This window comes from Eptesicus fuscus, chromosome 21 (genome assembly GCF_027574615.1).
Source record: "Eptesicus fuscus isolate TK198812 chromosome 21, DD_ASM_mEF_20220401, whole genome shotgun sequence".
Lineage (NCBI taxonomy): Eukaryota > Metazoa > Chordata > Mammalia > Chiroptera > Vespertilionidae > Eptesicus > Eptesicus fuscus.
The window spans coordinates 36,597,080-36,613,952 of NC_072493.1; the positions used below are offsets into that span (position 1 = coordinate 36,597,080).

The 16,873-nt window shown below is 53.4% G+C and overlaps 2 protein-coding genes across 2 annotated transcripts; one reads left to right on the forward strand and one right to left on the reverse strand.

Moving 5' to 3' along the window:
* Positions 1 to 2,986: 2,986 nt before the first annotated feature.
* NCCRP1 (NCCRP1, F-box associated domain containing) lies at positions 2,987 to 6,063 on the forward strand. The gene is made up of 6 exons (XM_054710835.1): positions 2,987 to 3,361; positions 3,875 to 3,937; positions 4,018 to 4,069; positions 4,916 to 5,011; positions 5,502 to 5,640; positions 5,751 to 6,063. The coding sequence occupies exons 1-6, from the start codon at positions 3,046 to 3,048 to the stop codon at positions 5,889 to 5,891; spliced, it is 807 nt and encodes a 268-aa protein (XP_054566810.1). The 5' UTR covers positions 2,987 to 3,045; the 3' UTR covers positions 5,892 to 6,063.
* Positions 6,064 to 7,093: 1,030 nt separating this feature from the next.
* SYCN (syncollin) lies at positions 7,094 to 7,716 on the reverse strand. Its single transcript, XM_054711117.1, has 2 exons — positions 7,322 to 7,716; positions 7,094 to 7,103 (listed from the first exon to the last, which is right to left on the reverse strand). Exons 1-2 carry the CDS (start codon positions 7,714 to 7,716, stop codon positions 7,094 to 7,096), a joined length of 405 nt encoding a protein of 134 aa, XP_054567092.1.
* Positions 7,717 to 16,873: the final 9,157 nt, after the last annotated feature.

A 16,873-nucleotide genomic window follows, 5' to 3' on the forward strand; every position in this document is an offset into this window, starting at 1 on the left:
CTGACACATGAAGGGTGGCTTTGGGGGAAGGGTGCCATCTGGTCAGCAGGCCTGTTTGAAAGGAGACCTTTGAGATGTGATACTGAAAGCCACTGGGCTTTGCAGGGCTCTGGTTGTGCTCCTGGATCCCTCAGAATTCGGTAAAAATGTTCCTCAGAGTAGGAATGTGGGATGTGAGCTTCTTAACTTTGAGATTCTGGGGTCAGAGGGACTGAGTGGGACTCCCGGGAGGAGGGCTTGAAAATACACATTTAAAAAAATCTCCCTGAGTTACTCTGAGGCGCCTTAATGCTTGAGAACCTCTAAGTGTGGGGATGTGGGGAGGAGGCGGGGCATTCCAGGTGGGAAGAACTTCAGGAGCAAAATCCCTGAGATGAGAGAGAACAGACCGCAGAGGCGGGGCCCAGGGATCCGGGGTCTCTGATGCCTGCCGAAACCTGGGACTTGCTGAGGACACTGGGGATCCATGGCAGGCGTAAGTGGGGGAGTGAGTGGTTGGTTTTGGGCTTTCATAGGGCCCCCTGGCTGCCACGGTGTGTGTGTGTGTGTGTGTGTGTGTGTGTGTGTGTGTCCGCTCTCAGGGAAGGGGTGATGTGGAAACCATGGCAGGCAGAGGAGGGGCGTTGATTTCCACTTTGCAGGCTCTCCCTTGCCCTTATTTTTAGGTGTCTGGCTCCCGGCCACTCCCTGCCCTGCCTCGGATTCTAACCTGGAGACAGCTCTGGCTCTACTGGCCACAGTCTTCTTTCTCCTCCTCCTCCTCCTCCTCCTCCTCCTCCTCCTTCCTCCCCCTCCTCCTCCTCCTCTTCCTCCTCCTCATCCTCCTCCTTTTCCTTCTCCTCCTCCTCCTCCACCTCCTCCTCCTCCTCCACCTCCTCCTCCTCCTCCAATGAGGACAGGTGTGCAAGCCACCAGACAGGGTGGGGTTTGTGATGCCCGGGGAGCGTCTCTGGTTGTTGGGTTGTCCCGGCCGCTCTGCGTGCTTGTCTGGAAATCTCCTGGGAACCTCCAGGTGCAGCGGGGCCAGGGCCAGTATGTATTAGCTGGTTCGTCCCCTCCCGTGGGTCCTGTCTGCCTTCCGGGACCCTAAATTGGCTAATTCCCAACTTTCCCAGGACAGGTTCTTCACCTCTCTGCCTCTGATCTGTGAATGGAGGTCCTATGATCAGTTTCTGCTTCCCGGGGTGGTTGAGAAGTTCAGTGAGCTGAAGACAGACACTAAATAGGACCATTATTATCTCCTGTCTGCTTCCGTGTGGGCCAGTGCTTCTCCTTGGGTGCCATGGGAGTCTGCGTCCCTGTGTGTCTCCTCTAAAGTTCTGTGTATCCAGCACGCCACATGGCAGCTGTGCAATCTTGGGTGAGTGACCAGACCTTACTGCGTCTCAGTTTCCTCATCTGCAAAAGGAGTTTAGCCCTAGTGTCTACTTCCTAGGGAGGACGTGGGGGTTGCATTAATCACCCCACCGGAGGAGCTTGGAACAGTCCCTGGCACAGTCAGCCCTCGGTTGCACGAGCGTCATCATTGGGGCGTGAACTCAGCTCCCAGCGTCTGCAGCCTGTTTCCCCTCCAATCTGGGGCAGGAAGCTCCCAGGCCTGTGACAGTGGCCTCCGTTTCCTCATCTGTAAAACGGGCAGCACCCACGTAGGGCTGGTGGTGCATGTGAGCTGGCACCGGAGCGGCGGAGCGCAGACAGCTCCACAACAAGCTTGCTGTTTCCTTATAATAGCAGCACCCCCCTCCCCCCCATGGCCTTAGAGGGTGAAATGAGCGTGTACGCACTAGACCGGCACCCAGCAGGCAGAAAGCACCGGCTGGTGCCGGTAACCTGTGTGGAACTCTGTGCGCCTGTGCTCACCTGGTGTGGGCTGTGACGTGGGCAGGATGTGGCCGTGGGCATCTGGCCCTACAGGTTTCTCCGCCATCCCACTTCCTCCACACCCCCACCTCCTGCCCCACCATCGTCCCATCCCTCACTCCAAACTCCTCCTCTGAGGAGTCTGGGTTGCCTGCCCGAGCCCCAGGAAGGGGTGCAGGCACCCCAAAAACCCAGATAGTGTTGCTGTTTTCCCTCTCCGCTGCTATCTCAGTGTCTCACCAGGGATCCCCATCTGGGTGACTCCCTATCTCTGGGCCATAGGTCTCTTTCTGCCCTGCACCCCACACCTTGGTTTCCAGAGCAGGAAATGTCAGGGTCTCAAGGGCGTGTCCCAGGTGGGGACAGAGCAGGACGCCCCCACCCCCACTCTGCAGGCACCCCCTCTGCTGAGAGGGGAGGCCAACAGAAGGGTCTTCGTTAACTAACCTCCTGCCAAGCTGGATCTTTTTGTTTTTTTGAAAGATATTTTTATTGATTTCAGAGAGGAAGGGAGAGGGAGAGAGAGATAGAAACATCCATGATGAGAGAGAATCACTGATTGGCTGCCTCCTGCACCCCCCTACTGGGGATGGAGCCCGCAACCCAGGCATGTGCCCTTGACTGGAATCGAATCTGGGACCTTTCAGTCCGCAGGCCGACACTCTAGTGCCAGGGGTCCTCAAACTTTTTAAACAGGGGGCCAGCTCACTGTCCCTCAGACCGTTGGAGGGCCGGACTATAGTTTAAAAAAAACTGTGAACAAATTCCTATGCACACTGCACAAATCTTATTTTGAAGTAAAAAAACAAAACGGCAAACACACCCGCATGTGGCCCGCGGGCCGGGCCGTAGTTAGAGCAAACCAGCTGGGGCCATTCTGGATCTTCATGAGGTGGATGGGCCTCCTGAGAGAGCATGAGCCCCCTTGTCACCCCCGGTCCCAGGGCCAGCGCTCTGGGGAGTGGGAGCAGGAGGCTTGGGACACTGAGGAGGGGCTGAGACCTGGCCTCCTGGTCCGAGACAAGGAGGGGGCTGGGGGCCTGAACTCCTGGCTCTGAGGGAGGAGGGGCCGGGGGCGCAGGTCCTGCCCCCTCCACGCCCCTCTCTTAAGTTTCAGCTGGGGAGCCCCGCCCCTCCTGACCCAGTTACCCCGAGCCCTGCGGGGGAGCCCGGGCAGTCGCCCGGATGGAGGAGGTGCAGGAGGGACGCGAGCTCGGCGGCGGGATGGACACCGAGGAGCCCGCGAGCCCCCGGAGCCCCCGGGCGCCGCCCTCGCCACCGTCGCCGCCGCCACTGCAGTCGCCGCCGCCGCCCGCTGCCCCCGAGAGCCCCGGCGCGTCCCCGGCCGAGCAGCCGTCGGAGGCCCACGCGCGGCAGGTGCTGCTGCAGGAGTGGGGGCCGCCGGGCGGGAGCCTGGAGCTGCCGCCGGGCCTCACCTGGACGCTGCTCCTCCTGCGGCGGCCGCTCTACCGCAACCTGCTGCGCTCGCCCAACCCCGAAGGTGCCCGCCGCCAGCGCCCGCTGCTTCCCCAGCGTCCCTTCCCCAGCCCGTCCGTCCCTTCTTGCCATCGGTCCCTGGTCTCTCTCTCCCCGTTTCTGTGTCTGTGTCTCTGTTATTGTACCTCTGTCTGTCTCCTCGAGGCTCTCTGTCCGCCTGTGTCCCGGCCTCTGTCTCCCTCTGTGCATGTGTCTCCATCTCTCCCTGTGTCTCTGTCACCCCGGCTCGCTCCTTCCTCCTGCGCCCGCCTCCGCTCCCCCCTCTACCTGTAGTCCAAGTGCCTTTTTCTTGGAGCCTCCCTGTCCCCCGGACTCTGCTCACCTGGTCCCTCTCCCCCAGGACATGCTCAGGGCTCTCCCTGGGCCCTGGCTCACTCACCCCTGCCAGGCTGGTCTGGCCTGGTGGGCGGCCCAGCTCCCTGCCCTTCCAGAGGGGCCCTGGGGGCAGGGTGCGGGGAGCAGGTGGACAGGAGCAGCCCCAGCAGACCTGAGGGTGTGTGTCACCTGCCCATTTCAGGCATCAACATTTATGAGCCAGCACCCCCTACCGGCCCCACTCGGCAGCCCCTGGAGACGCTGGGTGAGTGCTTGGGGGCTGGGCCCCAGGGGAGGGCGCCCCACACACTGCGCTTTCTAACCCTTTGCTCCTCCACCGGGCAGGCAACTTCCGTGGGTGGTACATCAGGACTGAGCAGCTGCAGCACAACTGCAGGTGAGTGGCCGGGACCCGGCTTGCATGGATTCCCTCCTCCGGCCTTCCTTGCTGTGGGGCCTGGAGAAAAGTGCTTTGCCTCTCTGGGCCTCCGTTTCTTGCTCTGTAAACAGTCAGTCACCTGCCACACACAGCACAGGCTTTGGCCAGGTCTGGCTTACACATAGTAGGTGTTCACAAGTAGCAGCTATTATTGTTCCTCTGCTGAGCCTCTTCCCCTGGGAGGAGGCGAGTCCCCAGGCCCCGAGAATCTGAGCCCCGCTTCTGGGCAGTGGGTGACATGGTGTAAGTCAGGGGCTCAGAGTCACAGACGCTCGGGGTTGGGACCCTGGCTCTGGAGCCTCTTTGCTGCTTGAGGTTGGGCAAGGCACTTCCCTTCTTGAGCCTCGGTTTCCCCACTGCAACACAGGGTTCAGAACGCATCACCTGCCCTGGCTGGTGTGGCTCAGTGGATAGAGCATCGGCCTGCGGGACTGAAGGGTCCCAGGTTCGATTCCAGTCAAGGGCACCTGCGGGGGTTGCGGGCTTGATCCCCAGTAGGGGGTGTGCAAGAGGCAGCCGATCAAGGATTCTCATCATTGATGTTTCTATCTCGCTCTCCCTCTCCCTTCCTCTCTGAAATCCATAAAAATATATTTTTTAAAAAGAAAGAATGCATCACCTGCTGAGAGGGTGATGGGAAGCGAGACTATAAGGTGCCCAGTGAGAGCCCGGCGCCCATATCTGCGTACCCTGGATGGGAGGGTGCTGTGATCGGGGTTCCTGCTCCCTGGGGCCAGGCTGACCTGGGAGAGGCCCAAGCACGCCAGCAGTCCCAGAGCCCGCCCCCCTGTGCCCTCCCCGCAGCTGGACGGTGAAGCATCAGTGTGTGGACCTGCTGGCCGAGGGCCTGTGGGAGGAGCTTCTTGATGACGAGCAGCCAGACATCACTGTCATGGACTGGTAGGTGCCTGCACCCCGCCAGGGTGCACACGGGGCTCCCCAAAGTGCAAGCCCCGCCCACCCCGCCCTCCCCTTTGGTCTGAGCCTCCCACCAGGACCCTCCCAGCCCTGCCCACCTCTGCGGCCCCTTCTCTCTGACGCTTTCAGGTGTGAAACATGCCAGGCCCACGGCCCTTCTTGCCTCTTCAGATGCTTGTGTTTCTCAGGACGATTCGTCCTTGTCCTTCAGGAGTCAGTGACACTGGCTCCACCGGGAAGCCTTCCCTGACCAGCCCCCGCCCTGGGCCTGACTATTCCTGCTGGGCACTGCCCCCCCCCCCCGCGCCCCCACTGGACTGTGAATCCCAACAGGGCAGGGCACGGGGCTGTCTGGGTCTGCTGTGTTGCAGGCGGGCGGGCAGTGAGTGGTGCTAAATGGTGATTGGGGCAAGAAGTTGGGGTCGGGATGTTGGGGCTGAGGAGGCAGCTGAAGGCTTGCCCCCGCCCCCAGGTTTGAGGACAGCCGGCTGGACGTGTGTGTCTATGAGTTGCACGTCTGGCTGCTGGCAGCTGACCGACACACCACCATCGCTCAGCACCATGTGGCCCCCCGGACCTCGGGGCGGGGCCCTCCTGGCTGCTGGGTCCAGGTGAGACTCCCTGCCCCAGCTGCCAGCCCAGACCCGGCCCAGACCTCACGGGGAGGAGGGGGAGCAGGGCTCACGGGCCCCTGACCTCTTTCCGCCCGCCGCTGCCGCAGGTGTCCCACGTGTTCCGCCAGTACGGCCCCGGCGTGCGCTTTGTCCACTTCCTGCACAAGACGAAGAACCGCGAGGAGCCTGGGGGGCTGCGGCGCACAAGGGTGACGGACTCCTCCGTGTCCGTGCAGTTCAGGGAGTGACCGGCTGCTGGGACCCCTGGTCTCGTCCCGAACGTCGGACTCCACACGCCCCGAACCTCCGACGCCTTGGCATTTCCCCTGCTCGCTCGGGGCTCCAGGAGGGCAGGGACCCCGTCTTCCCGAGGCCGTGCTCGGGGGACAGGAGATGCTCAATAAATCCCTGCTGACTGAACCCAGCACCTGTGCCCAAGCGCTCTGAGTGTTGTGCCATCTCTGCTCCTTCACTGAGTTCCCAGCCCCCTCCACACCCTCTACCCTGTGACCCTCCAGCACCTCACACCTCCTCCACCTCCCACGCCTCCCTTGACCTCTGATCCCTTCACATACCCCCAACTTATGGTCTCTTAGCATCTCCACCTGCTCTTTCCCCCACATTTCTTAGCTCTCAAAATCTCCCCGAATTCTCCTCCTCCCTCCAACCCCAAGTTGTCCTTTCCCCTGAGCTGTCCTCATACCTTTCCTTCCCCCCAAGACCCTCCATTCTCTTCTTTAGCTTCTCCTAAGAGCCCCCAAACCCAGGTATCCATCAAGGGCCCCAGCCCTGGGGGTGGGGGTGGGGATAGGTTGCAAATTCACATTTGCAGAAATAGGCAAATTTGCACTAAAGTGTCTTCCATGTGTAAGGAGGGGAGGGTTGAAGTATTGAACAACCCGTAAGTCCTAGGCTCTGGCCAGGTCTCACCACAGACCCTGGCCTAGCCTGGGCTGGCCCTTGAAGGCCTCCTGCTGTCTCATGCATGAATCCGGAGTCTGGGGGTCCCTGGCAGGCCAGAGCAGCTGGGGGGTCACTCAGGAAAGGGCTATGTCCCAAAGGGTCTGGGAAGCATCAGCAGCGGTACCATTGCATGCCACACCTGCTTCCTGTGGGGGTGTGTTTTTGTGCGCACCCAAATCCATGTCGGAATCCACGGGTGTGTCCCCAGTCACAGCACTGCCCCAGGTAGGGCTGGTCCTGGCATGACCCCCTGCTGTCTCCCCATCCCACCCCCATCCTGTGTGGACTTGGGTCCCAGGCACAAGCAGATGGCAGACAGGGGCAGCTTCATAAGGACTGTATTGCAGGGAAGGCAGGGTGGGAAGGAAGGGAGCAGGCAGGAAGCTCTCCCCGTTTGGGACTTGGGGCCTTCAGCAGGCCCCGGGGACAAGGCCGGGAGAAGGGCTCCTCATTCTGTAGGGGCTGGAGATGAGGGACCTCTAAGGCATCAGTTGCACCTGCAACAGAATAAAGACTTATCACCAGGAAGTGCCAGGGGAGGGGATGCGGGTGAGAAGGGAGGGGGACCTCCAGAACCGGGTCTAGGGATTCCCAATTTGGGTCAGGGACTCAGGGGTCTGGGCAAACTGGAGCTGGGGGTGGTGGGGGCTGGGTTCTGTGCTCCGGAAGGGGATGTGCACTGGCGGGGGGAGTGGGAAGGGGGGCAGGAGGGCACCTGCAGTAGATGGAGGCGATGGCGTTGGACCAGTGGCCAAAAATGCCCCGGCGGTACTCTTCAAGGCGCGGGTAGGCGCCTGTCTTGAACTTGCGAGTTTTGCCGCCCTTGCCTCTGCGGGACCACACGGTGAGCTCACAGCGCGGGGCCACCACGAGGGAGGAGATGACGTTCCTCCACTCCGAGGGCAGGAAGGGCAGGTCTGTGTCTGCCTCTACAGTTAGCTCGGCGCCTTGGCAGCAGTTCTCATAATATGGGTCGCTCTTGTCATAGAACTTGGCGCACGTCCGTGTCCCATTGGGGTTCTTGAGGTCAGCGGGTGCCGGGCAGGCGCCTCGGACACCTGGGATGGCCACCAGGGCCAGGGCCAGCAGCAGTGGGCACAGCGGGGACATGGCGACGCTGCGGGGCCGCGCCCCTGCTCGCTTTTATGCTCCTGACCGTGGGAAGGGACAAGCTGCGAGATTAGGACTCTGTGAGGGAGGGGGAGGGGGAGCAGGGAGACCTTCCTAGTCCAGGTCGCAGTCACACAAGGAGAAATACAAGATGGACATGTTCGTATGAAACGGAGCCGCTTAGGAGTCTGTGTGGCAAGCCAAGTTACCCAGGAAGTCAATGCACAGGACTTGCGGGTCGGTCACATGCAGCACAGAGGGGAGCAGGGTTAATAGGTTAGGCAGGAGGAGCTCGGAAACACTGACCAGGAATGAAGCACCCCACCCCACCCCACCTCCTTCAACAGGAGAGGCTGAGGGAGGGGAAGGGGGGGGGCGGCTCGGCCTTCAGGCTGGGCAGGTCCCAAGACCTTGGGAAAGTAGAAGCTGGAGATTGGGAGAGGGGGGTGGAGCGGGGGGTGAGGAGGAGGGACAGGGAAGAGCCCCTTCACTCAGGAGTGGGAGATCTTGCTGACCAAGTTCAGAAACCAGAATCTGTGAAGTATGAGACAGGCCTATTGTGTAACACTTAAAGCCATTGCAGCCCGGCCAGTGTGACTCAGTGGCTGAGCGTGGGCCTATGAACCAGGAGGTCACAGTTGGATTCCAGGTCAGGGCACATGCCCGGGTGCAGGCTGGAGGGCCTGCAGAAGGCAGCCGATCAATGAATGATTCACTCTCACCATTGATGTTTCTATCTTCTCTCCCCCTTCCTGTCTGAAATCAATAGAGATATCTATTTTTAAAAGCAAAAAATGAACACTATTGCAAGGCCGCCTGGCGGGTGTGGCTCAGTTGGCTGGGGCTGGTCCAGTGCAGGGAAAGGAGCTGGTTCCATTCTCTGACAGGGCACATGTGGGGGAGGAAGGAGGAAACTGGGCGGTTGTAGGTTCAATCCCCTGTAGGGGGCATGCAGGAGGCAGCCAGTCTATGTTTGCTCTCACATCTATGTTTCTCTTTCTCTCTCCCTTTTCCTTCTTCTCTCTCTAGAAAATCAATTTTAAAAACACACCACACAGCACATTGCAAGGCAATGTGCAAAGGCTTGGGGGAAATAGCTAGAAAGGTAAAGAGCCCTAGCTGGTTTGGCTCGGTGGATAGAGCGTGGGCCTGAGGACTGAAGGGTCCCTAGTTTGATTCCAGTCAAGGGCACATGCCTGGGTTGTGGGCTCAGTCCCCAGTGTGGGGCGTGCAGAGGGCAGCCAATCAATGATTCTCTCTCAACATTGATGTTTCTATCTCTCTCTCCCTCTCCCTTTCTCTCTGAAATCAATAAAAATATATATTTTAAAAAAGGTAAAGAGTGCTTACAAATTGACAAGGTATCAAACAGCCCCCTTAACCCAAGAAGGATAAGCCTGGGAGGGGGCGGGAGGGCAGAGAGGCTGCCACCCCACTACCACTTCCTAGGAGTTCGATTTCCCACGAGGTTGGAGATCTTGATCTATAACATAAATAGGATCTATCCAATTGTATAAAAATCTTAAACTTGTATAACAACAAACAAACAAAAACAAAAGTGTAATGCAAGAGAGGAGACAATTCTTGGAATACACAATGAGGGCTTACCAGTCAGCACATTTTGCTGAAAATAGTTCCCTCGCCTTTTGTGTAGACAGGGGAGTTTTTCCCAGGAAGGATGGTCCCATCATACTTCTGGCACCAGCGCATGGCCTCCTCTTTGCTGGCTGGTGTTGGGCCCCAGTGTAGCCTGTCCTTGTTTCTTGCCTGCGATGCTGAAACCTGGCCTGCCCAGCAGCTTATAAGCCAAAGGAAAAGGTAGGGAGCAAGACAGGAAGGGGAGGGAGCCTGGGATCTCAGGCTGGGGCAGGGCCCCGGGCCCCGGGAGCCTGGCCCAGGCCCTTCAGAGGCTCTCTGACATTCCTGGTCTCCTGCCAGAGAAGAGCAGGGTCAAGGGTGGGTGAGCTGCTCAGACAATAGTTCAAACCTGTGGTTCTGTGAGTGAGTGCAAGTCTGGGCCTCAGTTTCCTCATCTGTAAAATGGTAACCGTTCTTCCTACGCTATAGGACTGTTGTGAAGACTTTAAGGGATAATGGGAAGTTCAAGAGTGAAAGGAGCAGCCTGGCACCAAATCCCAGCTCCTTCACGAGCCTCCGCACATGCTTCCATCTCGGGGCCCCGTGGAGGCAATGGTGGTACCCACCTCAGAGCGCTGGTGTGAGGAGTCAGGGGACCAACGCACATAACAGCACTTACCGCCGGGCCCACCAAGTGCCATAGGAGCATGTGGCGTCATCATTGTCTTGAAAGCCTGGCACACATTAAGGTCGCGATAAATGTAAACCAGCACCACACGACCCCGACGGTGATTAGCTATTATCCAGCCACTCAGCTAAGACTCCCTCCCCACTGGCCGCCTCAGATGCTGTCTGCCACCTTGGCCAGGGTAATGCAGTGATTAAAAGCCAAAGGCTGGGACACAGAAGTGGGCTCAAGTTTTGACTCTGTCACCTTGCTGAGTAGCATTGCTTGCTGAGTGACATTGTGAACTCACCTCTCTGAGCTTCAGTTTCCTCCTACCTTCAATAGGGTAATAGAAAATGATACTAGAAATAGAATATGATCATATAAAGTCCCTTTCTATTAAAGTAATTTATAACTAATATAGTAAAATATTCATAAACATGAATAATCTGCATAATTGTTATTTATAAATGTATCATTAAAAAGTACTTAATAGCCCTGACTGGTTTGGCTCAGTGGATAGAGCGTCGGCCTGCAGACTGAAGGGTCCCAGGTTTGAGTCCAGTCAGGGGCATGTACCTTGGTTTCGGGCACATCTCCAGTGGGGGGTGTGCAGGAGGCAGCTGATCGTTTCTAACTCTCTATTCCTCTCCCTTCCTCTCTGTAAAAAATCAATAAAATATATATTTTTTAAAGAAAGTACTTAATATGTAATATTGAATAAGACAACAGCATAAATCCTATATAATAAAAGTCTAATATGCTAAGTGTCCAGTTGTCCCGTCGGCCATTCAACCAATCAAAGTGTAATATGCTAATGATATGCCAAGGCCACTCAACCACTCACTATAACATGCACTGACCACTAGGGGGCCAACAGGCAACTGGTCGACCAATCGGCATGAGGTGCACTGACCACCAGGGGACAGACGCTCCGATCTGTAGGTTAGCTTGCTGATGGGTTCCAGCCAATTGGGACTGAGCAAGAGGGGCTGGACATGCCCTGGAGCCCTCCCACAGTCCTCCCTGGCTGGCCAACTTCCCACGTCCCTCCCTGGCCTCGATCGTTCACCCAGTGGGGTCCCTCAGCCTGGCATGTGCCCTCTCACAATCCTGGCTGAGGGACCCCCTGCTCAGTGCATGAATTCCGTGTACTAGGCCTCTAGTATAAATATATAAAGCATGAAATATAGTGCCCAGCACATGGTAGTTGCTTAATAAATAGGAGCTATTGTCCTAGCCAGTTATGCTCAGTAGATAGAGCATTGGCCTGTGAACTGAAGAGTTCGATTTCGTTCAGGGCACATGCCTGAGTTTCAGGCTCAATTCCTAGTAGGGGGTGTGCAGGAGGCAGCTGATCAATGATTCTCTCTTATCATTGATGTTTCTATCTCTCTCTCCCTCTCCCTTCTTCTCTGAAATCAATAAAAATATATTTAATAAACAAATGAATAGGAGCTATTATGAGTATTCTTATAATGATTTTGAGACCCTGGACCTGCCCCAGACCAGATCTGGATCCTTCTCCCTCTTTTCCTTCCAGGACCCTGTGAAATCTAATCTCCAGCTGCTAACTTCCCAGGGTCCTTGACCTCAAGGACACAGAAGCCCCACCCTCCCAGCTCTGCAAGGGCCCAGACTCAGGGATGGAGACGTAGTAAGTGCAGCTCGCTTGGACCTTGGACGCAGTTACCTGGAGCTCCACCTGCCCAGGAGGGCCATGGGCTTCAGACAGATGGCATTGTGGGTCAGCCAGCAGGCCCAGAGAGGGAGGCAGACCCAGGGACAGGAACACAGGATCCATTGGGCCACAGCAGATCACAGCATCCCCAATCCAGGCACACACACATGGGCAGGGGGAGGACACTCCTTCACAGTCAGCGACTGATGGCCACCAAATCTCATTGGTGACTACGCCTTGAGGGTAGGCACATGCTCAATACACAGTCCCAGAGCATGTCCCCCCACAGAAACACACAGCCACCATCCCCCACAAGCCCCAGTCCCAACCACTCCCACCCTACACCCCATGAAATCTCAAACTCGGGAACACACTGACATGTCCATGTGAGTTCTTCCCAAAGCAATTTCCTCGCTGCTTATTAGCACAAATGGGACAAATCGTAGAAAAATAAATAACTCCAGTTTACACATTTTTTTCTTCGAGTGGAAGAATGCCTGCCCTTGACCAACCCATGAGCCCTTGAGAAAGTCAGATGGTAAATCAATACATTTGAACACAATATAAACAGAGGTATAACAGAGGTATTGCAAAGGACTCTGGGAATGCAGTGGGAAGAATACCTGGGTTTGGGTTTTGTTTTTATCCCCTGATACATTTTGATTCATATAATAAGAAAAAAAAATCCTTGATTTGACATTTTTCACCAGACCATAAAAAGGAGGTTGGTGTCTATGTGAAATTGCCACTAGAAGTAAAAAGAAGGTAGTGGTCTCAATCAGGGTAGTACCTGAGCATAAACATTATAGGTGGCACACAATTTAAAGGAAAATGCTGTGTGTTGCATAAATATAGGAAAATATTCAGATCAATGTTTAAGTTCCTGCTGGCTCATCAGCACTCAGTAATCACACTTCTGCAATAATGCCACTGCATGGGGTTGTTTCAGTGGGATTAGCATAATCCTCCAGGGCAGCCATAACTGTGTGGCCTGGAAACAGTGGTCCTCAAAGTGTGGTCCCTGAACCAGCAGCATCAGCACCCCCTGGGGACTCCTTAGAAATGCAGGTTCTGGGCCCCACCCAGTCCTACTGAGTCAGAAATTCCAGGGATGAAAGACCAACAACATCCAGGGTAAACAGGGGACCCCAGTCATCATCAAGAAACGTCCTCTGAAAGTATTTCATTTATTTATTTAATGAACATCTACCGGGTACCTACTCTGTGCCAGGCCCTGAACTGCATGGCAGTGGGACACAGTGTAACCAAGAGAGCCCAGGTCCTGCCCTCACGGAGTTCCCAGTCCAGTTGCTCTTAAACTTGAGCACTTGTTATTTCCAATCTTTTATTTACTTTTTCATCGCAACCCTTATCCACCTCGAGGATTTTCTAAGAACAGCTCGAGTAAAGCCATGGCCTGCTACTTAAAGCCGGGGGCCCCACAGTTCCGAGAGAAACTCCCCCAAGTTCACCCAGCGCGAAGCAGGGAGCCAGTGGGGCACCATGGGCCCTTGCTGATCTCTAACTCGGGGTCCGGGTCCACAGGGCGGGCTGCTTCAAAACCCTGTTGACGGCACCAGGTAGATGTTCATGTGAGAAACATCCGAACCTGTGGAGGATGTTAACGAGTTTATTTGAGCCAAACTGGCCACATATGCCAGGGAGCAAGATCTCAAATGCTCGGAAGAATGCCAGATTTGCAGTTTCTCTTATGCATTTGTAACTACGGAGTAAACTCCAGGAAGATTACCTGAAAGTGGGAGCAAGCAAGGCAGGGATCGGATTGCAGGCTAGTTAACAAGATTCTGTGCTTTCTTTTTTTTTTTTTTTAAATATATTTTATTGATTTTTTACAGAGAGGAAGGGAGAGGGAGAGAGAGTTAGAAACGTCGATCAGCTGCCTCTTGCACACCCCCCTACTGGGGATGTGCCCGCAACCAAGGTACATGCCCTTGACCGGAATCGAACCTGGGACCCTTCAGTCTGCAGGCCGACGCTCTATCCACTGAGCCAAACCGGCTTCGGCTAGATTCTGTGCTTTCTTAAGGGTGTCTGTGCCTTTGAGGGGCATCACTTCTGACTTCTCAAAGGTGTGTTAACCTGGATGCACAAGAACAATGGACAGAGCTGATGTAAAGCCTCTCACTAAAGTAGTTATCCGCCTGAGGCATGACTACCCACTTAGGAATTTATAATCAGATCACCCTGGGAAGTTGCCTTCCCTAGAACTCCTTTTATCTATTTCCCTGCCGGACTGTGGGCTGGCAGTAGTGGCGTCCCAGAATCTCTGCCTGCAGTCTAATAGCCACTCCGTGTCCCTTCCGGTTTAGGAGTGGTAGTAGCTTCTGGCTCTTAGCTGGGCCCGCTGCTTACCTTTAGGGCTGTCCCTTAGCCAAGCCCCACCACTGTACGTGGTTGCTTAAACAAATCCCTTTCTCCATTTGATGGCAGCTGGTCTCCTGCAGGCCTCCTGGCTGATACAGTCACATGGTCATAGCCACACTCATCTCTAGCAGGAGAGATGGGAGTCCCATGCTTGGTTTAGGTCACTGTCGGAGCAGCCAGAGCACAGCTGCTCTGAGTCCGTATATTCTTCTGAATTCTGCTCCACTACGCCACCTGTCAGGGCAGGTTCCCTCTCAAACCCTACCCATTGCACTGTTGGGTCTGAGCCCCTCTGCCAGGGGGCTTGGACCTTCTTGGGGCTGGGTCTTAGATGGAGAAGCCATGAGAAGTTGTGGGTGTATAAGAAGGAGTCTTTATTGCAGAAGCCAGTGGCCAAATAGCCATTAAACAAAACAGTCCTTCACAGCAAAGTCCCATACAGGCAGCCGCACACCGGCTGGTGAACAAATACATCTTTCCCACAAAAGCAACATTAGCCTCTGTAACCACACCTATTATCTGAGCAGCTGCACGCGGCCCCTAGACTCACTGCCTGACATAGTAGCGGCACCTGAGCTCTCTGCCTCAGCAGCTTCTTCAGCCTCTCTAGCCTTTCTTGCACATATAGTAGCTGCATCCTCTGAGCCTGCCTTTTCCCCAGCACACTGGCTGGCTAACGTGCATTATACTATTTAGACAAAAGAGGCTTCTTTCCAAGTAGTGACCTTGCTGCACACCTTCACATAGTCCTTGAACATTCTGATTAAGATTCCCATGTTCAGAGTGGCCTTGGCAATCGTTGGCAAATATGTTCTCCCATACAGGGGGCTCCCTTTTCATTTTGGTGATGGATTGATTCCTTTGCTGTGTAGAAGCTTTTTATTTTGATGTAGTCCCATTTGTTCATTTTCTCCTTAGTTTCCTTTGCCCTAAGAGATGTATCCATAACATATTGCTACGTGAGATGTCTGAGATTTTACTGCCTATGTCCTCCTCTAATATTTTTATGGTTTCATGCCTTACACTTAAGTCTTTTATCCATCTTGAGTTTATTCTTGTGTATGGTGTAAGTTGGTGGTCTAGTTTCATCCTTTTGCATGTGTCTGTCCAGTTTTCCCAACACCATTCGTTGAAAGGACTGTCTTGACTCCATTGTATGTTCTTGCCTCCGTTGTCAAATATTTCTTGACCATAATGGTGTGGCTCAATTTCTGGGATCTCTGTTCTGATCAATTCGTCTATATGCCTGTTCTTGTGCCAATACTAGGCTGCTTGGTTGTAATGGCTTTGTAGTATAGTTTGATATTCGGTATTGTGATCCCTCCTACTTCGTTCTTCTTTCTCAAGATTGCTGCAGCTATTCAGGGTCTTTTATGGTTCCATATAAATTTTTGAAGTATTTGTTCTAGTTCTGTGAAGTATGCCATTGGTATTTTAATATGGATTGCATTGAATCTGTAGATTGCTTTGAGTAGTATAGACAATTTAATGATGTTAATTCTTCTAATCCATGAATATGGTATATACACTTCCATTTGTTTGTATCTTCTATTTATTTATTTTTACTTTTTTATTGTTTAAAGTATTACAAATAGTAATACATATGTCTCCTTCCCCCCCCCCCCAATTGACCTTCCCCCAGCCTCCCCTACCCCTCGGCACATGCCCTCACCCCCCTCCCAGTGTCTCACGTCCATTGGTTATTCTTATATGCATGCATACAAGTTTATCTTCTTCTATTTCTTTTTTCAACATCCTGTAGTTTTCCGAGTATAAGTCTTTTACCTTCTTGGTTAAGTTTATTCCCAAGTATCTTAATTTTTTGTTGCAATGGTAAATGGGGTTGTTTGTTTAGTTTCTCTTTCTGAGAATTCATTATTGGTGTATAAAAATGCCATCGATTTCTGGGTGTTAATTTTGTATCCTGCTACATTACCAAATTCATTTATTAAATCTAATAGTTTTTTTGTGGTGTCTTTAGGGTTTTCTATGTACAATATCATGTTATCTGCGAATAATGACAGTTTTACTTCCTCCTTTTCAATTTGGATGCCTTTTATTTCTGTTTGTTGTCTGATCGCTGTGGTTATGTTGAATAAAAGTGGTGAAAGAGGACAATCTTGTCTTGTTCCGTTCTTAAGGGAAATGCTTTTAGTTTTTGCCCAATGAATATTATGTCGGCTATCGTTTTTTTGGTAAAATTCACCTGTAAATCTATCCGGTCCAGGACTTTTGTTTGCTAGAAGTTTTCAAATGACTGTTTCGATTTCATCAGTTGTTATTGGTCTGCTCAGGTTTTCTGATTCTTCCTGGTTGAGTTTTGGAAGATTGTATGTTTCTAGGAATTTAGCCATTTCACCCAGGTTGTCCAGTTTGTTGGCATATAGTTATTACAGTATTTGCTTACAATCCTTTGTATTTCTGTGGTGTCTATTGTTGTATCACCTCTTTCATTTCTGATTTTATTTATTTGGGTCCTCTCTGTTTCTTGATGAGTCTGGCTAGAGGTTCATCAATCATGTTTATCTTTTAAAAGAACCAGCTCTTGGGTTTATTGGTTCTTTTTGTACTGTTTTCTTACTCTCTATGTAATTTATCTCCACTCTGATCTTTATTATTTCCTTTCTTCTACTTCCTCTGGGATTTTCTTGCTGTCATATATATATATTTCAGAGAAGAAGGGAGAGGGAGAGAGGGATAAAAACATCAATGATGAGAGAGAATCATTGATTGGCTGCCTCTTGCATACCCCACACTGGGGATCAAGCCTGCAATATATAAAATTTTACATATGTATAAATTATATATATATGTATTTGCCCTTTATATACATACTAGAGGCCCGA